This window comes from Xyrauchen texanus, chromosome 31 (genome assembly GCF_025860055.1).
Source record: "Xyrauchen texanus isolate HMW12.3.18 chromosome 31, RBS_HiC_50CHRs, whole genome shotgun sequence".
Classification (NCBI taxonomy): Eukaryota; Metazoa; Chordata; class Actinopteri; order Cypriniformes; family Catostomidae; genus Xyrauchen; species Xyrauchen texanus.
In genome coordinates, this window is record NC_068306.1 from 24,537,773 (window position 1) to 24,554,562 (window position 16,790).

Below are 16,790 nucleotides of genomic sequence, written 5' to 3' on the forward strand. Positions count from 1 at the left end.
CTTCTCATCTTACAATGCTGCAGTTGGTTAAGTACTAACAATGTTATTTAAGAAAAAATACAATCGTAACTTATTCTGATGTACCTCACATAAAGCTACATTTATAATATATGAAAAATTCCTCAAATTACAAATATCCCATTTCAGTTCCCCATTTAAACTGTTAGAGTACCAAGTGGTCTACATTGACTGACCAAGTAGAATAACCTGATATAGTTTAGTAAATACAGAATTATTTGTGTGGTACCACTTACCTCTTACAACGAGCGATATGAGAATCTCATCGAAGGATTTTTGGTCATTGGGGGCAGTGACTTCACAGCGGTAATCAGCAGTGTCAGATCGTGTTGTATTGAGAATCACTAAAGTTGCTGGTTCTCGAATTTTTGCTCTCTTCTCCAAGTCGCCTGGAGAAAATTTTGGGGGGGGGGACCTCAATGCTGATTGAAATATCTGGACGGAAAGCTTAGAATCCCTAAATTGTAATATTATTAAGTCATAACATCTTCTACCTACAGATGGAATATTTTTGCTGATGGCACATTAGGAGTACACAATCGAGATTACCTGCTATTTGTTTCTCGAAATATACATAACTGGGCTCTCCATTCTTGATCTTCTTCCATTCTATTCTGGGATGAGAAGTGGAGATAGACTCTATCATGCAAGACAGCTCGACTGCTGGATGTAGAGACAAAAACAGAGCTTGTTTCAGAGAGATCTGCAGTTTTAATTTACAGATTACAGTAAACCTTAATAGGTGTTCAAACCCTATTTTACTTAGGTAATGTAACGTGAAACATGATGTTTCAACAGGAAAATATTATGTAAATGGGTGTTGATCATTTTTCAATTGGGAATTTACTGAAAAGCTGAAAGTGATTTAAAGTTGTTTTAGAGGTGGAGCAAGTGATTACATTTTGATTAACAAAGAGTGACATTCACTGATGAAAACCAGAACCTTCATATGGTTATTTTGATTTCATGTTGATTTTAATATTAGAATCTTACATTCAAACTCATTGGCCCTTGGTTTAGAATTCGCTGTCTTCAGGATTACTGCCAAGGTGCTGACGTAGCCTGCAACGATAAACATATGATGTCAGTTTTTCTGTTAACATCATCATTGATTAGTGACATCTTGAGGGTGTTGTTATGACCGTCGCCACACATAAAGAGTACAACTAAATTATTTCAAAGATTCCTAAAACTCAATTAACATTCAACCCCACTGGCCAGCCCCTTTGCCCTGACAGCACACATTCTTCACATTCCTATGAGCTGTGAAGGGATATGTTACCATTCATTTTTAGTTTCACTCTCATAACAAACATGGCTGATGTAAAAACGACACAACAGTGATAATTGTGTGGACTGACAAGCAGTCTCCGTTCTGTGTTATGAATAACAGCTAACTGATTTAAGGTGAAGGCCAGTGCGGCAATGATACCGAGTCGGGCCATCAGATATGCTAGCTGAGTTAGGCACATATTCACTAATCAACAAGCTAAATCAAAAAGGTCAACTTTAAATTACATACAATTTTTAGAAGATACACTAAGAAGTGTTAACGTCAGGAAAATGTTCACTCTGTAGGTTGAAGCACCACTTATAAGCTGCTTTTAAGAGTAGCAGAACATTTCATGAATCAGGCCCCTGGGCCTTAAAGGCCCACCACACCAAACACGAATCTTTTTGCCACAATTAACATTTTGAATCGAAACAATGGATTCATTCTCACCTGGAGCAAACATTCACGCCGAATCGCACAACGACAAAGTGAGGATGTGTAGTTATATGCAACAAATGCCTTAAAAATGGAAAAAAAAATTATATTATTTCATATGGGTTCTCTTAACATGTAAATTATATTCCTGCATCACTGCCTTGAATGCCCTTTTAAAAAACCCTGATCTTAGTGGATTGTCTTCAATATTGCTGCATTTCTGGCCTTTGCATTTAATCTTACGTTAAGTGAAATTTACAGATCTTAAGTGTTTCTCTTCGCCATATATTAATAACATTATGCATATACATTATGATAACATTATTAGAACATATACATTATATGACTCGCAATGCAATGAATGTCTATCAAAATACCTTTGTATACAAAAAAACGTGGTGGTGTATTCACAAAATGTTTATTTTGGTGCAATTGTTAATAGTCATTAACAGCTGTCATTAAGTATTAAAGTATCTAATGGTCAGACTGAAGATGGGTTTTGTTGGATGAGATCTGTGTTGTATTGCTTGCATTATATAGACTCTTGGAGTGTTTAAATATCATCATGTTTAAATAGTAACATATTTTGAGCAAATGTATAACGCAAGTAGAAGTACATGGCAAGAAGATACAATCAGTAGGGTTCAATTTAACAACAACTTTTACAACAGTCATTATAATTATGTGCATTACACAGTGATTTTAAACAAATGAACTTAACACAGGTATATAGAGAATGCCTGGCATTGGCATGAAATCAGCATTGTTTAAAATGATAACATGTTTTAACATTAGTATTTTTTTTACATAAGTGAACTGAAATAATTTGTGAAAGTGTCTCAAATTTTTTATTTCTCATTCAGCAAAATCAACAACAAACTCTTGATGGGTCATTCAAGAATGAGTCATTAATTTTAAATGAATCTTTTATGTGACTCAAAAGAACGAGTAGTCTCAGAAAGTGATTAGTTCATTTTGTGTTGGCCGTACATGTGCATTGCGCAACCTCCATTTGTTTGTTATGTGAAAACCGCATAAGCACAGGAAACAGAAATTATTAATCACCTTTCAACTTTTTTGGTCCGAATCGTTTGTTCTTTTGTCACATGACAGCCGTATACATGCTCACACAGGAATGCATAGTGTATACGGAATTATTAGTTCACCTCGAGTCATCTGGTCCGAGCCAGTCGTTCGTTCTGCTGTCATGTGACAAAAGAATGAACAACTCGGACAAAAAGAGTTGAACTAATCTTTCTGTTTCTCATAATTTGTCCTTGGCTGCATTATAATTTTTTCCCTATAGGGACTAGAAGTTTGCGGAGAAATCCTTTTTTTGATCTGCTTGTCAAGTACTTCTTCCTCTCATCCGTAATGGGCGAAGGGCAGATCAGCTGAAAGGTGTGTTGAGCCCACTGAGATATATATATATATATATATATGGATTAGCTGTTATGTATAATATTCCTTATGAGGGAGAAGATATATGCGGAACACGAATCTTGCGATGTCAAATCATTCACCTGCCCAGACTGTTCAGTCTATCAGTACAGCAGAGCGATCACCAAAGGAAGCAGCAAAACTATCCACAAGTTGTAAAGAAAGTTTGAAAAGCTGCAATATTTGCTTGTTACAACATGTCCGTTTGCCTCAGAGGGTCCTTAAAAAAAGTCAAACCAGGATTTTAATTTTAATCAAAAAATTTTGTCATATTGAAGTGCTCTCTGTAATCATACATGAATACATGTCATAAATTATGTGTTTGTTTGCCATTTAAACCTAACATATCAGTTTAATTTTAACCACCTTTGCATGTTTCCCTCTCTGAGTGTCCGCTGCATGTGTGATAGAGGGAGAGTGAGCTTGCTCTTTTTCAAGTGACCAGGAGAACAAGGCACTTGAAAACATAAAACAAGTAACTGAACAATCACTTCGATGCTCACAATAAATAAGTCTGAAAATGTCTATTTGTATCTTACCTCAGTTTCAGTGAACTTGTTTTCATTCAGCTGAACTGTACAGATTGTAAAAGGTGGATACTGTTTGATACAGAACTCACTCAGGCTTTCAAGAAACAGGAAACATTTTGACTTTAAATAAATACGTGTAGGATGTCTGCATTGCAGGGATGTACATGCAGATTTCAGATATAGAATCGGTAATTGAATGACTAATGTTTACTTGCTGAAATTAGATGATTTCCTATCAAGTCAATAGTCAGTGGTTGAGCCACCTACCATAACGGAGAAAATTGCTTGTTGATTAGTGCCACCTATTGTAAAGGCGTGAATGTGCCAACAGTGGTAATTTGCGTTGCATTCTATGCTCAAGTGCCATTCGTCAGTCTGTCATTGCACTTAAAGTGTATGGTAATTTTATACAATAATTTTCCATACAAATACCTAAAACATAGTTAAAAACATAGTGTTTCTGAAAGGGCATATATTCAGGGCGCTGACATTTTAATGGCCCTCTTGATTGCTAAGGATAATCTTTATGAATCTTGTATTGTATTTTGGGCCAAGGCTTTTGAGAATTCATCCATCTAACAAAGAACATTGCTTGCAATACAACAGACATGGCTGCAAATCTGACAGAGAGGTACCAAGAATCAGAAAACAAAATGTAAGGAGCACACATATACGGTAATATTGGTTCTTAACAAAACTCTTTAATAACCTGTTTTTGTTTAATAACCAATCTCACTCGTTTTGTTGTTGTTGTTTTTTGTTTTGTTTGTTTCAGAGACACCTCACAGTGATTTAAGCGAGGACCTCAATGCAAGTGTGAAAACAAACTTCTAAAACTTCAAAGACAACATCTTTACATACAGCTACGAAAACATAAAAAGCTATAATGTTCTTGTTTATTTTGACGTGTAACATTTTTTTTTAAACATCAGGAAAGGCTGACTGCTCTCAAACATAGCTCTTATTTCTCGGATAGTGTCTTTTTTATAATTTCCTTTCACAGTCAGCCAGATGTAAACATGACTTCATGGGTGTCCACAAATAGTTTGTAATCCAGAGGTCAAAGGTTTCAGGAAGAGGTGCTGACAACAGTTTCAAGACTGATGTGGACATAATGAGAGGATGCAGGATGATACAAACACTGATCCCTCACACACGTTCACAACTGCTTTACAATGACATTTAGTGTCAGCAGATGGAGGATAATAGAGGCCAATAATGTAGTAAGCCCTTGCCACTCTTTCTTGCACAACTAGGAATTGGTGACTGTTAGCCCTTTTCCACTGACTTGGTTCAGGTGTGGGTTCCAGGGCCGGTGCGAAGTCTCGAACTGTTCCATGCATTTCCACCGCAGAAAAGGCCGTTCCGCACAGGCCACAAAAGTTTGCTGGTCTCTATGTAGGTACTGATTATGTCAGGGGACGGCGGGCGGGATAATGTTTCGTTACCATGGTAAAGTTTTCCCAAACAACAACAGTAGCTACCGTCTGCAGGAAGGAGTACTTCTTCGCTCTATAACAATAAAAAAATACAATTATCAGGCATCAAAAGCGTTCAGGTAACACGACGATATGGTATTTACAAAGATCCGAGATAAACTAGAGAGATTGCAAAGGAAAAAATATACTCTACGAGAATGAAGATACAGCATGAAATGCAAGCCACCTTCAATCAGACAATTGACCAAATCATAAACAAATTGAAAAACACTTAAGGGAGTACAGGGAGCACAAGAAGGACAAAGCAACAATGTTTTGGACTCGGACACCGACCAGCCTGCTAACTACCTGGGAAATTGAATTCAGCCAGTAACGCTCGTGATGAATGGTGAATCACCAGTGTCCTCTGCAGCGGATCTCAGTAAGTTGCTATATTTCCCAACTTTGCTAGCTTTTCTTACACTGTTGTCATCTCATTTTGTGCATTGTTTTGTTCTGTAAGGGGATTTTTGAGGTACTCACTAAGTTTGAAAGATTGTGGCTATCTGTAAAGTAAAACAGATTAAATACAACAATTAAAAAACAAGAGTAAATACAAACACACTATGATGTGCCATGTTTGTTTATGTTTGAGGTAGTCATATGAAACTACCAGGTAGACCATAACCCATTGCGTCACTGTTCGGCTCTCAGGTCAGTGGAAAAGCATGACCGGTTTACGATTGCCCCGGCCGTGAACCAGAGGAGCACAGGCTCGACACGAGAACCATTGTAATTTCGGTGGAGAAGGACTATGAGTAGAGTGAAGCAGGTGTCTCTCATCTCCTTTCAACTTTTCTGTCTGCCATATCCTACCCTCTGATATCTCTATCAAATAAGAGAGCGGAATGCTTTAAGGGGCTGATACAAAACAATACTAAACCACAGCCTGTTTCAGTAACTTTTGCCTCCAAAACCTGGACTGGATAGGATGTCTAAGCACACACCTCAACTTGTAATGTAGGGTCTATCCTGCCGGGCAAAGTGTTTATGCTCTGATGCCATTTGTAGGAGCCCTCAAACAAGGCAGGTGCCCTATGACCTACATATCCTGGCCTCTCTCTTCCTGTTAGGGCAGCACAGCTGGATGAGATGTGACAATCTGAGCCAAGCTTTAATCTTCCACTTCTTTCTTTCATGACTGTTGGTTCTCTTCGATAATCTTAATGCCCTGGTGAAATCATGGGCATTACAGAACTGAATAATACAATAGAGAGAGGGAGCTTTAGACTAATTGTCATGTCAACATCTGCAGCTGCATGCTGTTGAAACCGCAAGGACTAATGTTATGTACTAACTTATGGAGGAAATAAAGTAAATCTTGGAAAAACGCGATAAGAAGCCAATAAATTGCAAAAGACTGTATAGGACAGAGAGAAAGGTTGGCAAAATTGGCAGGATACACCTTTTAGATGCCCTCATGGAGGAGGCCATTTTCTAATGCTGGCATCAACAATTAACTCAGCATGCCAGTCTATCGCAGAGGTGTCAAACATACGGCACATGGACCGGATCCGGCCCACCAAGGAGGCATATCCGGCCCATGGGTTGATTTGCGGAAAAAACAAATAAGTAATGTTTGAATACATTTATGTTGATTTAGCCTATAGCTTGGGTAAGATGTATTCATACTATTATTTTGTTAGCAACAGCAGAACAGATCAACATTTAAATTTGTTGTTGCATGTATGTTATAGCTTGCATGATCAGTGGAATTTATTTTAAATATGTGGGACATTCATCGTCGCAGAGTCACATGTATCAGTGAACGCCACACATGTCTGAGGGTGACACGTTCCATGGCCACACATTCCCAGTTAAGTTTCTCTCATGGAAATAATGACAACATCTACAGATCCAAGGATATTAGATGCAATAACTGTTGCATTGTTTCTGTCCCATTTAACTATTACTCATTTTAAGCAGGCTTCAGTTTCTTGGCATTTATGTTCAGTTTTAGATGGTTTATTGAGGCAAACTCTCCAGCCAAACAGCAAGCGGTTCTCGCTTTTCTTGTAAATATTATTACTTTATTCCCTTCAACTAAATGTATGTGTATTTGTGATGTAACCTCAGGTTAATTAAATTAGTAAATTCCATGTTTTTCCATTTGATCAGAGTTTAAATTTAATTTGATCAGAGTTTAAATTTAGCACCCACCAAAATGTGGATATTTTATGAGCAGTGGTGGGTTATTTCTGTGGCGGGCGACTTATTAAAATCTTGGGAGTGACGTGACAAGAAATGCTGTCAGACACAAAGACGCGTGTTTTAAGAAACACACTTGATTATATTTTGAAGAACAGGCGAATGAAAAGAAGTTGATGCATGTCTGATTCGCTGTGTATTCACAGGCACTCTGTCGCCATTAAGCGTAGCACTTCTCATTCTGCTGTTTCATTCATCTGAAAATAGTTTGCAACTGCAAGAATAGTGTCATTCATGACAACGCTGCAAATGAGCATCTCAGGAGGTGCCCTAAATTTATTTTGCTTGATTTCCACAGAGCAGTTCGCATTCACATGCATTGCTTAATTCCTAACATGTGTGGCTGAATACATAACCATACAAACTTAGCAAATTACATGCAGTGACATAAATTAATTGTCATGTGTGTCATCATAATTCACTACAGCTTCAGAAGTGGTGTTTTATATACCTTATGAATAACCAAAATAGCTGGTAAAAAAAAAAAAATGTATATATATTAGTGGCTAGTGAAATTGGGCATTCACAGCCACTGTGGCTGGTGGCCAAAAAAAGTGTCTTTTAGTGTTCGCTATGAGATCAGCATCTTTCTATTTTCCTGCTCCAATTTTCCTTTGCTCCACCCCTGAACTACCAGCATCACACAAAAAAATATATATTTTACACAAGTTTTGAGATTGCAGTCTGAATTGAATGTAGACATAAAAAAGTGTGCACTGTGAAATAAAAAAACAGTGTGCCTTTCTGTTGTGTACGCTGGCTATACTCAACAACAAACACAGTGACTGGTTTAGTCCGATTCATGACTAAATGACACTTATTAGCCAGTACTTTTAAAACAGTGATTCGCCAGCTCACGAGTACTCGTTTTGAATCAGTGTGATGAATCTTTCTGTGAATGAACTTTCTGAATTACACAGAGGGGTTGAATGAATATTTGATTTTCTGCAAGTTGCTCTCAGTCATTTCGAAAAGTTTTATGTACAAAGTTGATAATATATGATACATTTTGGTTAAAGATACTTAATAATGTTAATGCATAATTTTAAAAGTTAAAGTTAAAGAAAATAACACACACACACAGTTGAAGGCAGAAGTTTACATACACTTAAGTTGAAGTCATTAAAACTCATTTTTAAATAAAACTCCACAGATTTAATATTAGCAAACTATAGTTTTGACAAGTCTTTTAGGACATCTACTTTGTGCATGACATGAGTCATTTTTCCAACAATTGTTTACAGACAGATTGTTTCTTTTTTAATTGACTATATCACAATTCCAGTGGGTCTGAAGTTTACATACACTAAGTTAACTGTGCCTTTAAGCAGCTTGGAAAATTCCAGAAAATGATGTCAAGCCTTTAGACAAATAGCAATTAGCTTCTGATAGGAGGTTTACTGAATTGGAGGTGTACCTGTGGAAGCATATTAAGGCCTTCCTTCAAACTCAGTGCCTCTTTGCTTGACATGGGAAAATCAAAAGAAATCAGCCAAGAAAATTGTGGACCTCCACAAGTCTGGTTCATCCTTGGGAGCAATGTCCAAATGGCTGTAAAAAAGCCAGACTACATTTTGCAAGTGCACATGGGGATAAAGATCTTACTTTTTGGAGAGATGTCCTCTGGTCTAATGAAACAAATATGTAACAGTTTGGCCATAGTGACCATCGTTATGCTTGGAAGAAAAAGGGTGAGGCTTGCAAGCAAAGGAACACCATCCTAACCGTGAAGCATGGGGGTGGCAGCATCATGTTGTGTGGGTGCTTTGCTGCAGGAGGGACTGGTGCTCTTCCCAAAATATATGTCATCATGAGGAAGGAAAATTATGTGGATATATTGAAGCAAAATCTCAAGACATCAGCCAGGAAGTTAAAGCTTGGTCACAAATGGGTCTTCCAAATGGACAGTGACCCCAAGCATACCTCCAAAGTTGTGGAAAAATGGCTTAAGGACAACAAAATTAATCGATATAAAATTTGTGGGCAGAACTGAAAAAGCATGTGCGAGCAAGGAGGCCTACAAACCTGACTCATGTACAACAGTTCTGTCTGGAGGAATGGGCCAAAATTCCAGCAACTTATTGTGAGAAGATTGTGGAAGGCTACCCAAAATGTTTGACCCAAGTTAAACAATTTAAAAGCAATGCTACCAAATACTGGGAATGTGATGAAAGTACTAAAAGCTGAAATAAATAATTCTCTCTACTAGTGTTGTCACGGTACCAAAATTTCAGTAGTCGGTACCAATACCATTGAAATTTCACGGTACTCGATACCATATTCGGTACCAAAGCAGGTTACTAAACAACACTCTTTTATTCACAAAGTTAACAAAACATTAGCAGCAGAACTAAGAACAGAAATATGCCATTGAGCAACACTTTAATTTAAATATATTATTTTTGAATTATAACAAAACTGTACAATGTATTCTTAAAGTATTTTTGAACACTTATATAAGATTTGCTTCAACTTTTGCAACTTTTACTTTTTTTTTTTCCAAGTACGAAAAAAACCTAAATAAACAAGCATACAATAGAATTAATAAAAAATTATTTCCAAACTAATGTGCAAAGTGCTCTCTTATTAATAAAGCTGCATATTGCCATTTTTCTTCACGATAACAAATGCACAGTGACTTATATTATGATTAATATATTATGAGTCGTGAGCAATCACGTTTTAATCTAGCTGCATTAAGTGTGTGCGCTCGAGGGATGAGCGTCCCCGAGGCAGAGTCTCTCTCTGGGTACAGTTTCAATCTCTTCCCCTTATATCGGTACATTCGCACAATTCATTGAAGAGGTGCTTACCACACAGAGAAATGCCAGTTTCTGAGTTTAAAGTTATTAATATGACCTGCTTCTGTATTATTTGGACTTTAATAAAGCTATAACACATTAAATATAACTGCATTTGTAACGTCGGGATGTTTCCTTTAAAGAGCTCCGGCTCCGCATATTCCACAACGAGAGTGCTTCTGAATGTACTTTTTGTTTTTATAATTCCCTAATACTTTGGGATCTACATAAAATTAAGCTGTGAAAGTAAAGTTTGCATCTGAACTGTGATCTGTGTAATTCTTCTCCTCCGTCAGGCGTGAACTGCAGTGCTGCTCTCACGCTTCATCATTACAGTTTAATATGATTTCATTTTACACTAAATGATATCAAACGACTATTCGACAATGACAATTTTTCTTGTCATTTTTTTATTTTCGACGTTGTCGATAATGTCGTCTAATCGTTTCAGCCCTAATGCAAATGATAATCTGCTTTGGTTGCTTGAATTAATCCGGGTGTCTGTCTTTCAGGTGCTTTATTAAGTTTGATGTGTTTCCTCCTTTCCTCAGAAAATTGCGAAAGCATCGTTTACAAATAGGTTTTTGCTGATCTATGATGTTTTCCTTTTCATCATCCTCAAATCCAAAGAATTTCCAAACCTGGCTTTTTCCACTTTTTCCACCACAGCAGCTTTGCTTGTCGCCATCTTTTGCTTGTTGTGAGAGTTCAAAAGTTCCCGACTCTGCATGGGTACCTTCAGAAATTCTGGTATTGTAAAAAAAAATTTTGTTTCAGTACCGACTTGGTACCCAAGTACCGGTATTTTTGACAACACTACTCTCTACAATTATGAAATTTTGCATTGTTAAAATAGTGATCCTAACTGACCTAAGACAGGGAAAGTTTTCTATGATTTAATTATTTAAACTGAGTTTAAATGTATTTGGGTGTATGTAAGGTATATGTAAACTTCTGACTTCAACAGTATATATAATTTATAAATATAAACTTCGGCCCCCAAGCATGGTAGCTTGGTCCAATCTAACCCAAAATTTTTTTTGACACCCCTGGTCTTTGGGGAAACATTACACCACAGAGTATGGAGTTATATAGCCAGAATCATGGGGATGTTTGGACCGCTTCCACAGTGCAAAGTTTAAAACCACCACACCCTACATCATGATCTGTAATTAGCAGAGGGTAAGGCGTGCAAAAAAGCTGAAGCTTCAAGCATTCTGCTCCCGTGTAGACTGTCAGAGAGCATTCAACACATTCACTTCACTCAGCAATGCATGAAGTGGATAATATTCCTTGTTATTTTTAAACTGCAGCTTTGATTCATTTTGCTGGGAGCAGGAGGGGAGGCCGGGAGGCTGTTCACTGGCTGAGAAAAAAATGTGCCCACAGAGCCATTCATGCCACACAGCCCAGTCTACATCACTGGTATTTGATTGGATGTGTCCTGTAGCTCCCTATATGTTGATGGTTCACAACTGGTATACATCGTAAGTTTCAAAGAGATATCACACAGTTTCTCCAACATCATGGATCTACCCCTGCAGCTTTAGAACGATCTGCATGTTTTTGCCTTGAACAATTCATGATGTGCAAGAGAAACAATTCCTCCACCACTGACACATGGATAACTGTACTGTAATATCCCCAGTGTGACTTTGCTGAGGAGTGTATATCATACTACACCCCTGAAGCCAGTAGGAACACTTGTAGATTCTTGAGGGCACAAATTTCCTAAGTATAGACTGAAAAGTTACAAGGGAATAACTAGGAATGTTTGCAATTCATGTTTTGTCTCGGGAGTTTTAGCATCTTTTTTGTTTAACACCTATACAGTCAGTACATTTAAATGCACAGTAGCCTTGATCACAGTAGTCTCTGAGCACGCAAAATTATTTCAGACATCACCATGGACCAGTATATAATGTCACATGCAAGGGCAACTGGTTTTAATAAATAATAAAAAAATATTATATTAAAATGTTAGAATATACCATCTAGTCAACTTCAAAAACAATACTTTTTTTTTTTTAAAACACAGCTTTGAAATAGGTATCCTTTGAATTGAGCCAAGAGGTCAGTGTGTAACATTTCAATCTTCTATTGGTCACACTTTATCCAGATTCGAAGGTCAGAGTTAGCCAAACTTGAAATGTATTGCAAATTTCTTCATAGTGTTGTGTGATTGCCCTTTAAAACAATCATTTGTCTTTTTAAAATGTCATGTAAATGCTTTAGACCGACTAAAAACATACTAGTCTGATTTTGGTCAAATTGGACTAACAGACATAAATAATGCAATTTTAGCTCTACTTTATCATCTTTGTACATAAATCGAACCATAACTGGCTGTGGCGTTGTGCTCATGCATGCTCCGAAAGACAGAGTTGATGCACAATGTGTATTTAACCAGGCATGTTTGTCATTCTTCTTGATATATATTACACATTTTGTTCTTCTTTGATATGTACTACACATTTTGTCATGTATTCTTAAACAGATGAAGACTGTGGCTTGACTATGCAAAAACCCGCTGTAGTTCCATTACAACTGTGCATGTAAACGTTCTGAGTGTTTGCACGTTGTGAAGCTTGTGAATGCAGTTATGGGCTATTAATTAAATCTTAGAATAAATGAAGGAATGCTAAAGTCAAGAAGGCTTACTCATGTGCAAAGAAAAACCAGTCACTTCACAGGCTTTTTATTTTTGCTTGTAGTGAAGTCTATATTCCACTTTTAGTTTACTTAGTAAAACTGTCATGTCAGTAAATTATATGGCTGTGTTAAACCCTGAGCAGCTCTTTTACACATAATCTCTACATAGGACAGCCCACTTGCTCCAGGGATAGTAGCTTATCTCTCGAGAAAACATCGGCATCAACGAAAGTGTATAGGTTTAGGCAGTCTTGGTGGTGTTTTTACAGCTGTGGGAAGCTCTAACTGACTGCCTGAGGCTACCCAAATTGATTACCTAAATGGACTTATCTCCTTTATTCATTCTGTCACAGGTTTATCTTTATGGACATTGCAAGTCAGGAGGATTCAACGAAGCCTCTTTTGCATGTACACAGAAGATTACAGACACTAAAGAAAACGTTCATTGAATATTTATTTGCAAGTGACTTAGGAATGTTCGTTGCTCTTCTGATAACAGTAATGACAACATGTTCTGACCTCAAACTCATCAGTTTTCATCTGTTTTCAATCTTGAATGAAGACAACAAATAATGAAAATACTGCTGAAAGGAAGGTACATCTGGGAACTAGGCACAGTCATTACAAAGGCTGTACATTTTGTTCATTTTATATCGACATACTGTATGTAACCATCGTGCACTTTCCGATTTTCATTAAATGGAGGAAAAATATTCAGTTATCCAACATGTTCCTAAAGTCCCATTACATGTTATGAACTGGTAGATGAGAATATTTCTCTTATAGAAGATATGGCTTGGTATTTATTTCTTGTTATAGCAAGACTAAAAATAGTAGTAGTGTTCAGCAAAGATAAGGCAATCTCCACAACTAAAATACCTCTGATATTCCTTCAGCTGCTCAGCAAATGTCACAAGGTGTCACTTCAGATTGCAAGTGCAGAACAAGGCGACATACCTCTTGAAGTACAACACTTTCTAAAACACAACATTGACTTGCTCTAGTTTGCAGTTGTAAGAATGTTAGTTTGCCCAAAAATGAAAATTCTGTCATAATTTACTCACCCATTATTCCTTCTATAAAACAAAAAAGATATTTAACAGAACGTTAGCCTCTAGTAAGTCACTATTCACTTTCACTGCATTTGTTTAATGAAAATGAATGTTGAAAGAAGCTAACATTCTGCCTATTATCTCCTTTTGTGTCAAACTGGAAAGAAATTAATATGGAATTTGGACAACATGAGGGTTAGTAAATTATAAATTTAATCTGTGGGTGAAGTATTGGTTTAATTGTCTTCTTGGGGCACTTTCTTTAAATACCTGACAAGACTAGGTAAATCTAGTTAGACTAGAATAGGTCGACTAGATCACGTGCAACAGGATTCATTTGCATTATTTCTAAATTTAGTTCACTCTGACCATTCACTTCTAGCCAGGGGCTCTGCTACCTGCATTTGTAATTTCAGCACTCACACGTGCCTGCGATAGACTCTCTTTTGTTTCCTGAGGTTTTGAGGAGTACACTGCAGCCAGTCTACCCTCTGATCTAGCCAGGCCAAAGACTAAGCTTGAGTTGAGCCAGTGAGAGAGGGGCAGTGGTGTCACAGAACGCCCGAATACATGTCACTTTGCGTCAGCAATAGCTAATGTAGGAGGCCTCTTTCCTTTTGTCCTCTAGTGCTACTGCTGTTCACAGGACCGGTGTGCTCTTGAGTTTATGCGTATCTTCCATTCCTCATCTCTGTCCTGAATTCTATTACGCCCCTTCTGCATGGCAACAGGCTATCAAATGAGGCGAAATTCTGGAAGTCAGCTGTGATTTAGTAATGGAACATGAGTTAAACGGAGTATGGCTTTATTTTAATTCTGGTTAAAAGTATTTTACAATGCTGTGAAAAAGTATTGACCCCTTCCTGATTTATTCTATTTTTTGTGTATTTTCCATAATAAATTGTTTTAGATCTAAAAAGTTACCCAACACCTAATGTCCCCATGTGAAAAACGAACTGCCCCCTTAAGCTTAATAGCTGGTTGTGCCAACTTTAGCCGCAACAACTGCAACCAAACACTTCCGATAACTGGAGATCAGTCTTTCAAAACGCTGTGGAGAAATTTTGGCCTACTCTTCTTTGCAGAACTGCTTAATTCAGCCATATTGTAGGGTTTTCTAGCATGAACTGCCCATTAACATGTTGACCCCCTTACGCACCCCCTTTTAGAGCACAAACCATGAAAATGACATACCTGAACTTAAATGGTTGTATTTACTGGACCCTTTGGAGTATGGACACAGTTGTAGTATCTTTTGAAAGAAGACACATTGGACACTTTTATTTTCCAAGTTTCAGAATGAATATATGTTGGGTTTTTTAAGTTAGAGAAGCTGAATTTTATAGTAGCCTAATGGAAATATTTTGTGCTGAACATGTTTTATAATCTAATTTTTTTTTATAAACAATAATAAAAGCGCCAAGACAACCCAGAAATAAAATGTTCTCAAAGCCACAAGTCCAAAGAAGTTATGTTTCAAGTTTGAAGATGATCTAACAAAAAATGAGGCTCCTGCAAGCTGTTTTCTCTGTAAAATATTTTTGGACTTAAATAACATTATAATTTAAAAACTGTATTTTGTTTTTACTCAGATTGCTTTTGTTTTATGTTAGATTTTGTTAGAATTTTTGAAACAATTTAGTTATACATATATAGTAGCTATACACAAAAATAGAAGAAATCAGGATGGGGGCAAATACTTTTTCATAGTCCTGTATTCTGGCACCAAATAAAATAAAAAGAGAACCATCCTGGAAAATGTGAAATATTAAGATGTGATTTGTGTGTAAGTAAGATTACTGATCAAAGGCACATCAATCTCTATATAGAAATCTGTGACGTTGCATGCTCATGCTGACCTAAAAAGTCTGAAGTATTTGTATCAGAAGTTATTTCCAGCTCTACTAAGAGTTTAAAGTTATTTCTGAGTAGGTTGAACTATTCGTGAGGCCCCAAGTCCTATACTGTTCCTTTTAGTATAAGTACATATCCTGTATTTGTTTGTCAACATAGGACAAATTGCAACAACTTGCAATATTTATGGTATCATGAATGGATCACACAAATGTTTGTAATACACAGCACATTTTAATGGTAGACCTACACATTATAATCTTATATATCTCATATCCTCTTGCTTGCTCTTCCTTTGTTCTCCACAATCTGTACATCTTTTGATGTTCTGCACTTCAAATTATCATTCAATTACAGTAAATTCATAATTCATATTTTGCTGATTATACATGCATCAGATACACTAAGGAATACATTTCAACCCACATTCCAGCCACATGAAATAACTAGGCTTGATTAGATCGCATTCTTTTTTTTTTTTTTAAATAGACCCCTTGTTTAGTGTCACACCATCACATGGTTCAAGTCCACATGAATGCCAGTTGAAACCTTTGTGTTGTGAAACAGTTTCAGGCAGTGGGAGGGAATGAATACTAAATTATCAGGACAGTGCTTGATGGCTACTGTGGCAGAACAAAGGCATTCTAGATTGTCACAGTCCAAAGGCTGACAACTCTTTAGTGCCTCAATTACGGAAAATTAAGACAAATATTTGAACAAATATAACACTTACAGGAATAGTTCACCCCAAAATAAAAAAAACTAACATTAATTACACACCCTAATGTCACTCCAAACCCATTCTTTCTTCCGTGGAACACAAATAGATTTGTTTTTCCACAACTTTTTGCCAGATCATCTAAGTCCATTGTGACTATCAGTGGTGGAAATGGCAGAGATTCACTGGGGGGACTCTAGTTTGGATTAAGTAGCACAACCATTTTAACCATTCAAACAAAAAGAAAAGTAACTTAAGTTAGTTAAGACGTAAAATTATTTCATAAGGTTTATGTGACGCATTATTTTCTCAGTAGAGCTGAAAATGGAGC

The 16,790-nt window shown here is 36.9% G+C and overlaps 1 protein-coding gene across 1 annotated transcript in view; it reads right to left on the reverse strand.

The window, feature by feature from the left end:
* The window catches only part of LOC127625083 (junctional adhesion molecule 3B-like), a 44,895-nt gene that overhangs the window by 4,087 nt on the left and 24,018 nt on the right, over positions 1 to 16,790 (reverse strand). The window contains exons 2-4 of the mRNA XM_052100151.1: positions 1,012 to 1,080; positions 568 to 681; positions 255 to 407 (exon numbers count right to left, since the gene is read on the reverse strand). Of these exons, the coding sequence (XP_051956111.1) occupies positions 255 to 407; positions 568 to 681; positions 1,012 to 1,080 (336 nt within the window). The remainder of the gene's footprint in view (positions 1 to 254; positions 408 to 567; positions 682 to 1,011; positions 1,081 to 16,790) is intronic.